This window comes from Hermetia illucens, chromosome 1, assembly GCF_905115235.1.
Source record: "Hermetia illucens chromosome 1, iHerIll2.2.curated.20191125, whole genome shotgun sequence".
Classification (NCBI taxonomy): domain Eukaryota; kingdom Metazoa; phylum Arthropoda; class Insecta; order Diptera; family Stratiomyidae; genus Hermetia; species Hermetia illucens.
In genome coordinates, this window is record NC_051849.1 from 200,389,380 (window position 1) to 200,399,776 (window position 10,397).

General features: G+C 45.8%; 1 protein-coding gene across 2 annotated transcripts in view; it reads right to left on the reverse strand.

The window, feature by feature from the left end:
- LOC119661631 overlaps nt 1-2,871 on the reverse strand; it is a 41,212-nt gene extending 38,341 nt beyond the window's left edge. Inside the window, exon 1 of one of the 2 annotated variants that reach the window (XM_038071051.1) lies at nt 2,661-2,828. In XM_038071051.1, coding sequence (XP_037926979.1) covers nt 2,661-2,739 — 79 coding nt within the window. In that variant the 5' untranslated portion in view covers nt 2,740-2,828. Of the gene's footprint in view, nt 1-2,660 lie in introns of both variants that reach the window. The other variant, XM_038071052.1, reaches the window with a different exon arrangement.
- Between the last annotated feature and the right edge of the window lie 7,526 nt (nt 2,872-10,397).

Genomic DNA, 10,397 nt, shown 5'->3' on the forward strand with positions numbered 1-10,397 from the left:
CACCGAGGTAATATCTCGGAGGATTTTCAGGTCCAAAGCGGAGTACGCCAGGGTTGCATGTACTTGGAACCACTTGGACACCAACAAAACCAAGGTTCTCAATCTGGGGGGTCATCGTGCTCCCAAAAGCAAATCAAGACTGTTCTGTGCTACTGATCTTTTGGCGTTGCTATATGGGTGTAGCATATTAAAAGTGACCACGACTATCACTCAAAAACTTCAAGCCTTCATGAACACCTGTCTGCGACATATCGTTAGATGTGGCTGGCGTGATACTATTTCGAACAAAGAACTTGGTCGGCGCAGAAGCCTGTCACCCATGGTCGATAGGTGGAAGTGCGAATGGATAGGTCACACATTAAGTTGTGGCTATGGATACGCCATGTACTAAAATCAACTCTGCTGATAATTGGGTCGCTACAAGATCACTTGGCACACTATAGTCTAGGAGGAGTGCAAGCGTCTCGGAAAGTCCTTGAGGGGAACGGAAGCTCATTTCAACGAACCGTGAACGATGACGCGCCATAATCCACAAGGGGTGAAAGGAGGTTTCGCGATGTGCCATACACACTCATCTCGTATGCACTGCAGTAACACTTAGTAGCAGCAGAACTCGTCCGCTGGATTAAATTGCTCTACCACGATCCGAAAAATAAATTTCGAAGGATATATCATAACCGCTTCGAGTTTCTTTCGATTTTCGTCAAGGAAGCATTCGCTCACCACTCCACTTTGTTCTTGTTATGGACACAGTTGCACTATCACATGTTTTACTAGCGTCTAATAACAAAGATGATCTCAAGCATGCAACACGATCTCAGATCATAATAAAACAGAATTTGGCGACGACTTCCCATGAGACAGGTATTATCACTGTCAGTGATCTATCCAGGACTGAGGGGTCAATGCTATCAGCCAATGGAGAACTGCGTTATGAAATTATTTCATGCGTGAACGCAACCTCAATGAAGAGGCGTTCCACAACTGGTGTTCTTTGTGATCAGCGTATCAACGAACATCTCAAATGTAAAATTTACCACAATATCGTCCGTCTTGTCGCTGTCTATGTTGGCCGACTATAAAAAACAATGAGCGGCGCCTTGCGGAAATGGAGACGAAGATGTTGCGCTGGACTAGTGACGTAATACGTCTTGATCACATTCGAAATGGGGATATCCGCGATCGACATGCGGCTTCGATGGGATGGTCACGTGTATGAGCCGGTGTGAGCCGATCGTGTAATTGACCGATTGGGCCTCGTACCATAATTTTGAAGTAAAAATCCATCCAATTCCATCCCTAAGAGTAAATCTAAATGCGCTGGTAATGAGAGTTTTATACCAAATCACTTTTTAAACTCAATGATGGACAGTCAGCAAAGATTTTTCCCAAAATGAGACATGAACTGCATGCAACTTATAATTTCCGATCTTACTTAAATCGTATCAGTTAGTTAGTTTAGTTAAATGGGGGGAGCCGCAGCTCCGAGCACTCAAGCCATTATTAGGCCCATTGTACTATCCCCGTAAGTTGCCTATTCAATGGCTTCCCGCCTACGGTGTTCGCAGGCTTTAGCGAATCTGAGAACATTCTCAAGAGGCAGAGAGTGTGCAGATTCTTCATTGAAGAAAACCTTGCCAAGGTGTCTTCGTCTGAGATCTGAGGAAGCTGCATAAAAAGTGCAGGGCAGTTTCCTCCTCCTCCTCACATTGGCTGCACACAGCCGAAACCACTACCCCAATCTTTTCCATATGGTAGTTTAAGGGGCAGTGTCCCGTCAAAAGCCCTACTAGGGTTTTCATGTCCCACTTCTTAAGGGACAACAAAAATGCCGCTCTAGTGGCCCTAGGCTCCTTCACAAGGATTTTCGCTTGCCGGCAAGAGTCCAAATTTCTCCACTCGGTTGCGTGAATCCTTGCAATTTCACCTTTCAGAGTAGACTTGACAGTAGATGGTCGGATTCCAAGAGCTGGTTCTGGGCCCACCATTGTGGATCCAGACCCTCGGCGAGCCAGTCTATCAGCCCCCTCATTACCGGCGATGTTAGAGTGCCCCGGCACCCACATCAGGAATGTTTCGTTCAGTCGGCCAAGTTTCAGCAGCACCTGATGACAACTCCACACCAACTGGCTTGATATGTTGTTGCCATCTAGTGCTGATAATGCCGCCCGACTGTCGGAACAGATTCGAATGGTGCGACCCCTCCATTTTTGTCGCAGACATTCTTCTGCTGCCAATGAAATGGCATATATCTCCGCCTGGAATATGGTCGTCATTTTTCCGAGGGGTCGGGCCAGTTCTATAATCGGATTCTCCGAGAATACACCTGCACCCGATCCATCCTCCGTGACTGACCCGTCGGTGAAGATTATTAGGTCTGGAATCTGAAAAGACTCATGGCCGCACGCTAAATCGTATCAAATTTTGGTACCTATATTTTTTCCATATTTGAGAATGACATTTGAACGCGAAATCTGTAGAAAATGCTGATATTACAATTACTCACTCGATCACAAATCTCACTTCATTAATTTCATGTGCGTAAATGTTCTTAAACAATTATGGAAACGAAATTGTCCCACGAATTAGATAAATAAACGATAAAATCACAAAAATGCCTTTCAGGCGTTCAAAATAATACTATCTCCAAAGTACCTTACCTTCAATTACACCACAATTTCCGATGGACACCAAAGCGCAGAGAACTAGAATATAACGCGGTAGTTGAAAGGAATTCATCTTTCTTAGATAATAGATTCACACAGATTATTAGTAGTAAACTTCACAAGCAATACGCACAGCACCGCGGGCTAGCCTCAAGCTAAACTGGTTAAGAAATGTGATTCTAATGTGACCAATCTGATATTTATAGTAATTCTTGATTAAAAAGATGCAATTCAGAGATGTAACAAACAAGTTATGTATTCATTAACAGTTCGAGTGCAAGGGGTGACTACTATTGATAGGCAGGTTTTTCCCTATGACTCCCAACAGACAATTTCACAATGATAAGATCCAAAACCCGAAAACCGGCTAGTATTTCATGGGAACAAAATCATAACATCAACAGATATTTCTCTGGATTGTAAATACTCCAAAAAGTAAACAGTTCTACGAAGTTTGCAATTGCAAATGAAGCGAGACCATTACAATGACTAAGCTGGAAATAAATTATAAAATGACAACCCACGAAATTTATTAAAGAAATAGCAGAACAAATCAATAAAATAATTAACTTTTCTGTGAGTCCGAGATGCCTAATGTTGGGAAACGGTTGGACCTACTGAATCCAAATTTGATGGTATCCGAAACTTCACATATAGTAAACAATATGATCTTGGTTCAATTTAAAGAAAGACAAATGCGAAACCGAGGAAACATTACTACGCTTTGTATTAGGTTGTTGCACATGAAATGGCCGATTTGGCAATCAAGTGAAGTTAATTGCGATTTTTCTGTATCAAACCACCACCAGTTGGCGCTGTTGGTGTCGGATAATGAAGTATAAATACTCCTACATTTAATCAAGGAGTCATTTCACCCAAATCCCAGCCTAAATTCCTTCCTAACTACGCTGCCACTAACTGGCAACGCCTGAACTACAACCTAGCCTCCCGTCCATTCCGTCTCCTACCGAAATCGATTCAGCCGTGGAAAAGCTCACGAAATCCACACAAAAGGGCTGCAACGAAACCATCCCTCTCAGACCACTAAACTACCAGGGCCTAATCACCCTGCCACCGCACATCCTAGACTTTATCAAACAAAAAACAACCCTACGACGCCAACTCCACAGACACAGATACGCCCCTCAATTTAACTTCCTCAAGTCACAAATCCACTCCCTCACGCAGCGCATCCTATCCCAGATCCAGACGCTATACGCTGATCACTACGCGGTAAAGCATGCAAATACCTCGCTTAATCAGCAAAGATGCAATAAACTCCGGGGTACCTGCCCCCGACTAGCCAAACCCCGCTCAGCCAGCGTCCTCCCACACAACACCTAACCCAAAGCCCACGCCGACCTGATTGCTAACAGCTTTGTGGCCGCCCACCACACCACCCGACATTTGTCCGACCCACCCACAGAAACTGCGGTGCGCTAACACATCCACAACCTCACTACCACGCCAGCCATCCACACCCAATTGCCGATCCCACCACCCGAACCACAACAGCCCACTGCTTACCAATACAAACCGTCACACACCAAACAGTTGAATCCATCATCCTCTCCCGAAATAATAAAAAATCAACCGGGCTCGACCACATCCCCATCATCATCCTAAAAAAATGCGCCAAAACCCTAAGCCCCTTCCTCGCCCAACTCTTCAATCTATGCCTCCTCTCTGCACACTTTCCCACCCCATGGAAATGATCCAACATCGTCCCAATCCTAAAAAAGGGCCAGCCTTCAGCGTCCCCGGCAACTACCGCCCCATATCCCTCCTCAACGTGACATCAAAAATTTTCGAATACGTCATCCTCGATATCATGCTCCAACGCATCACCGACCACGCCATTATCCCCCCCTTCCAGTTTGCCAACAGGCGCGGCCACGAAACCTCACACGCCCTCCTAGTCCTCAAAACTGACATCCTATCCCAACTAAACAACAACATCCCCACCACAGCTTGCCTCCTCGATATCCAGAAAGCCTTCGACGCGGTCTGGCACCACGGCCTCACCTACAAACTCTCCCACACTTTCAAATTCCACCCACAATTATGCAAACTCATCCTTAATTACCTGTCTGATCGCCAATCCTTAGTCCGTATCGACGATACCCTATTCGACCCTTACAGTCCTCCCGCAGGCATCCCCCAAGGCTCAGTTCTGTCAGCAACCCTCTTCTCCCTACAAACCGCCGATATCCCACTCCAGCACCCTACCAACTCGCCCCAAGCAGTCAAAACCATCCAATACACTGACGACTTGATCCTCTACACCTCTTCCCGGAGCATACAATCCGCCCAAAACCGCATCAATACCACAATCCGAACCCTCAACAAATTCCTCCAATCCTGGAAACTCCTACTCAACCCCTGCAAATGCGAAGTCATCGTCTTCCAGGACCATCGATTGATAACGACGAGTTGCGTTTGCTAGTCGAATCCAACACACCTCAGTCTGTGAGAGACATTGCAGAGAAACTGGGCGTACACTATTCGCCAGTTTCCCGGCACTTGCAACAACTTGGAAAGGTGAAAACGCTCGACAAATGGGTTCCGCAAGCCCTTATGGAGCAAAACATGGCGCTTTGAATGTAGATGTACAGTTTTTCACTCTCCCGCAACAGAAGCGATTCCTTTTTGCACAATGGCTAGATGCTGATGAGCCACCGAAGCATGTGCCGAAACCGAGCCTCCATCCGAACAAGGTAATGGTGACTGTTTGGCGGTCTACAGCTGGAGTTATCAACTATTCTTCCTTGGCACCTGGAGAAACGATAAATGCACAGAAATACTGTGCCAAACTCGATGAAATGCACCAAAAATTGAGTATTCAACGGCCGAGATTAGTCAACGGAGATGATGTAATACTCCTTCACGACAATGCACGACCTCATGAATCCAGAATAACGGTTGAAAAGTTAAACGAATTGAGTATGAGACTCTGAATCATCCACCATTCGCCAACCGACTACCACTTTTTTAAGCATTTGTATCATTTTTTGGTGGAAAAACAATTTAGGAACGAAGAGACTGTCAAAATTGACGAATTTATCAACACCCTACAGTTGGACTTCTACGAAACTGGCATGCATGCTCTTGAATCTCGCTGGGAGAAGTTGAGTTTTGAATCGACTGGCACCAATTTTGGTTAAATAAATAAATGTTTGTAAGCTTTACAGTCGTTTCAAATTTTAGTACCATTTCATTTGCAACAACCTAATAAATTTATCGGAATACTTCCCTCCATATATACATATGTATCTACCCAACAATAGATATAAAGTAAATGAAGCCGAAGATTGGACGCGCATCTAGTACGAAAGATTTTCAGTATGAGTAATTTATCATGCAAGAATATTGGGGTACATAACTTCTTCATTAGCATGCAACTCTTAAGGGCTCGCCAAACAAAAAGCGAGTGTCCGTCGTATTATGAAGTATTGTATCATCCTGGGCAAACATCATCATCAGCGGCGCAACAACCGGTATCAGGTCTAGGTTTGCCTTCATAAGGCACTTCAGACATCCCGGTTTTGCGCCGAGGTCCATCAATTCGACATCCCTAAAAGCTGCCTGGCCTACGCCATCGCTCCATCTCAGGCACCATTGATATTGTCCTTATAGATTTTTTGCGCTCGATCATTCTCATACATGCGGATTAAGTGACCCGCCCACGGCAACCTATTGAACCGGATTTTAGCCATAACCAGACGGTCCTGATATCGCTCATAGGTTTCGTCATTATGTAAGCTACGGAATCGTCCATCCTCATGTAGGGGGCCAAAAATTCTTCGGAGGATTCTTCTCTCGAACGCGGCCAATAGTTCGCAATTCTTCTTGCTAAAAACCTAAGTCTCCGAGGAATACATGAAGACTGGCAAGATCATTGTCTTCTACAGTAAGAGTTTCGACCCTATGGTGAGACGTTTCAAACGAAACAGTTTTTGTAAACTGAAATAGGCTCGGTTAGCAACCAACCGCGCGCGGATTTTATCGCCATAGCTGTTATCGTGATTCTCGACCCTAGATAGGAGAAATTTTCAACGGTCTCGTAGTTGTAGTCTCCTATCTTTATTCTCCCCACTTTAGCAGTACCTTCCTTGATGTGCAGCTCAAGATCTCGCGCCGCCTGCTCGATCTGGATGAAGACAGTTTGAACGTTTCGGGTCGTTCTTCCTATAATGTCGAAAGAGGATCGTGCCTTCACATTTGCCTCAGCATCACGGATTGCTTTTTCCAGAAACAGGTTATAGAAGACGCATGATAGGACATCCCTTGTTGTAGACCGTTGTTGACGTCGAATAATCTCCACAGCGATCCTGCTGCTTTTATCTGCCCTTGCACATTGTTCAGGGTCAGCCTAGTCAGTCTTATCAATTTCGTTGGGATTCCGAATTCTCTCATGGCCGTGTACAGTTTTACCCTGGCTATGCTATCATAAGCGGCCTTAAAGAGGATCGTACCTCTTGCATTTATCTCACAATCACGGATCACTTTCTCGAGGGCCAGGTTGGAGAGGACGCATGATAGAGCATCTCCTTGCCTTAGACCATTGTTGATGTTAAATGGTCTCGAGAGTGATCCTGCTACTTTTATCTGACCTCGCACATTGGTCAGGGTTAGCCTAGTCAGTCTTATCAGTTTCGTCGGAATACCGAATTCTCTCATGGCCGTGTACAGTTTTACCCTGGGTATGCTATCAAAGGCGGCTTTAAAGTCGATGAGTAGATGGTGCAATTGTTGTCCATATCCCAACAGTTTTTCCATCGCTTGCCGCAGAGAGAAAATCTAATCTGTTGCTGATTTGCCGGGAGTGAAGCCTCTTTGGTATGGGCCAATGATGTTCTGGGCGTATGGGGCTATTCGGCCTAGCAAGATAGCGGAGAATATCTTATAGATGGTACTCAGCACCGTGGTACCTCTATAATTGCTGCACTGTGTGATATCTCCCTTTTTATGTCTGAGACAGATAATGCCTCGTTGCCAATCGTCAGGCATTTATTCGCTGTCCCATACCTTGAGCACAAGTTGATGAACCACTTGGTGTAACTGTAATTCCATCGGCTCCTGGCGACTTATGATTTTTTAGCCAATGAATTGCACGGACTGTTTCTTCTAAACTTGGCGGTGAAAGTGTTTGTCCGTCGCCTTCAGTTGGCGGGACCTCCAACTCGCCGATGTTCTGGTTGTTCAGTAGCTTATCAAAGTACTCACCCCATCGCTCTAATATGCCCATTCTGCCGGAAATCAGATTTCCCTTTTTGTCTCGGCAGGATGAGGTGTATAAGGCTTCATCCTGCTGACTTGTTGGTAAAACTTTCGCCCACTGTGCCTGGCGCGGTTACTCCCTGTACTTTTCTAGTTCACAGACTTGTTGGTTTTCCCAGGCTTCCTTTTTCCGTCTGTCGCTTCTCCTCTCCCCGGAGTTCGTGATAAGTCTCCGCGCGTGCCCGCGTTCTTTGAGAATGCAACATTACTCGGTATGCGGCATTCTTCCGTTCCGTTACTAGCTTACATTCATCGTCAAACCAGCCGTTCCGACTCCTTTTGCGGCTGTGGCCAAGTATGTTTGCGGCCGTATCCATGATAACGTTCTTCAGGTGATTGTGAAGATCATTTGTTGATGCTTCACCTCCAGGTCCTCTGTTGACTGCGGTTATTGCGGCATACATTTCCCTCTTATAAGTGCGGCGGAGGGTTGTGTTGTGGATGGCTTCAGTGTTCACTCTCACCTGATTGTCAGAGGTGATTCTAGGTGGTATTGTTATTCGAGCTCGGAGCACCATGCCAACGAGATAGTGATCCGAGTCTATATTGGCCCCCTATGTGTTCTGACATTCATCAAGGCTGAGAGGTGGCGGCGTTCGATCAACACGTGGTCAATTTGGTTGAAAGTGGTCCCATCTGAAGAGGCCCACGTATGTTTGTGGACCGCTTTCCGCGCAAACCAGGTACTTCCAACAACCATTTCGTGTGACCCTGCTAATTGAATAGTCCGCAGTCCGTTATCATTTGTTTTTTCGTGTAAGCTATGGGAGCCAACGTATCGCCTGAATACGGGCTCCTTCCCTACTTGGCTGTTAAAATCCCCAAGTATGATTTTGATATCATATCTGGGACAGGCTTCGAGGGTTCGTTCTACTGCCTCGTAGAAGGTATCCTTCTCCGACTCTGCAGTCTCCTCTGTAGGGGCGTGAACGTTTATGAGGCTTATATTTCTAAACTTGCCTCGCAAGCGCAGAATGCATAGCCGTTCGCTTATGTTTTCAAAGCCGATAACCGCAGATTTCATAATTTGGCTAACTAAGAAACCTACTCCGAGCAGCTCTTCTCCAGGAAACCAGTCCCTGTCCATCGCATCTCTTGTAACGCTGTTATATCAGCCCCATATTGGGACAGGGCTAGCTGCTCATCAGGTTTACCTCTGTACAGGGAGCGCACGTTCCATGAGAAAATGCGCAAATCGTTAATCCGTTGTCGTTGCCAGGTTCGTCGTTGTAAAGTCCATCCCGTTCGTAGCTCCTTTTGTGGCTCCGTAACATCGGTTTTCCGTGTATGGTTGTCAGCCCTACCCAACCCCCAACCTGGAGGACCAGTTGGTACAGTTTGTCCCGTTTTTAGGCGCGGGAGACTCGCCTTCATCCTTCTCCGTCTGCAGCTTTTCGTTATGAAAGAGCTTCCAGCGGTCACCACGTGGAGGTGGAGATAGGGTTTGGTAGTAGAGCTGTAAGTGGTGGTTCAGCAGGCATTTCCCAAGTTTTATGCTCCATCGTGGGTACCAATCCACGTTTCGCCCTGGGACCTATACTACCCTTTGACCACTTGGATCTACTGGACCCAAATTTGATGGCATCCGAAACTTCACATATAGTAAACAATCTGACCTTGGGTTAATTTAAAGAAACACAAATCGAGGATACATTATTACGCTTTGTAAATTTATCGGAATACTTGCCTCTACATGTACATATGTATCCACCCAACAACAGATATATAGTAAACGAAGCCGATTGTTGGACGCGCGTCTAGTATGAAAGATTCTCAGTATTTACTACGTAAGAATATTGGGGTACACGATTTCTTTATTTGCATGCATAAGTACTTATGACAGACTATTCATCATCATCATTGGCGCAAAAGCCAGTATTTCGTCTAGGCTTTCTTTAGAAAGGAGCTCCACACATCGAAGCATTGACCCCGGGACACTTCTTGGTGGAGCGACCGTCAAAAGTATTAACGGAAGTCGATAGATCACAGCAGGACCTCTATGAGCGGTGGCTGTTGAGCTGAAGGGACTTCATCAAACGTTCTGGAGTAAATGGTTTCTGGAATATCTGCACCACCTCCAATCCGGGGCAAAGTGGACAAGGAAACACCTAGCGTAAAGCCGGGACCACTAGTGCTCATCCGAGAACAAGACACCCCCCTGGAAGTTGGGACTGATTCGTGAAGCTCGCCCGGAAAGCGATGGTAAAGTTCATGCAGTTACGAAGTAAGTCGGGATTATGAATTTATGCTTTTTACCAATCGAGGCGCCAAAATAATCTGATCCACCCCTTCCTTCGAGAAAACTAAAACGAATATAGTGGAAAACGCAGTGTGAATCTATTGGTATCTACAGTAAGTATGGACGTAGTAAAACGACCGAAGAAGCCATGAGTCACCCCATATGCACGGTCAAACGTGCTGCTGAAGCTAATGATTCTGTTTCTCACGTTT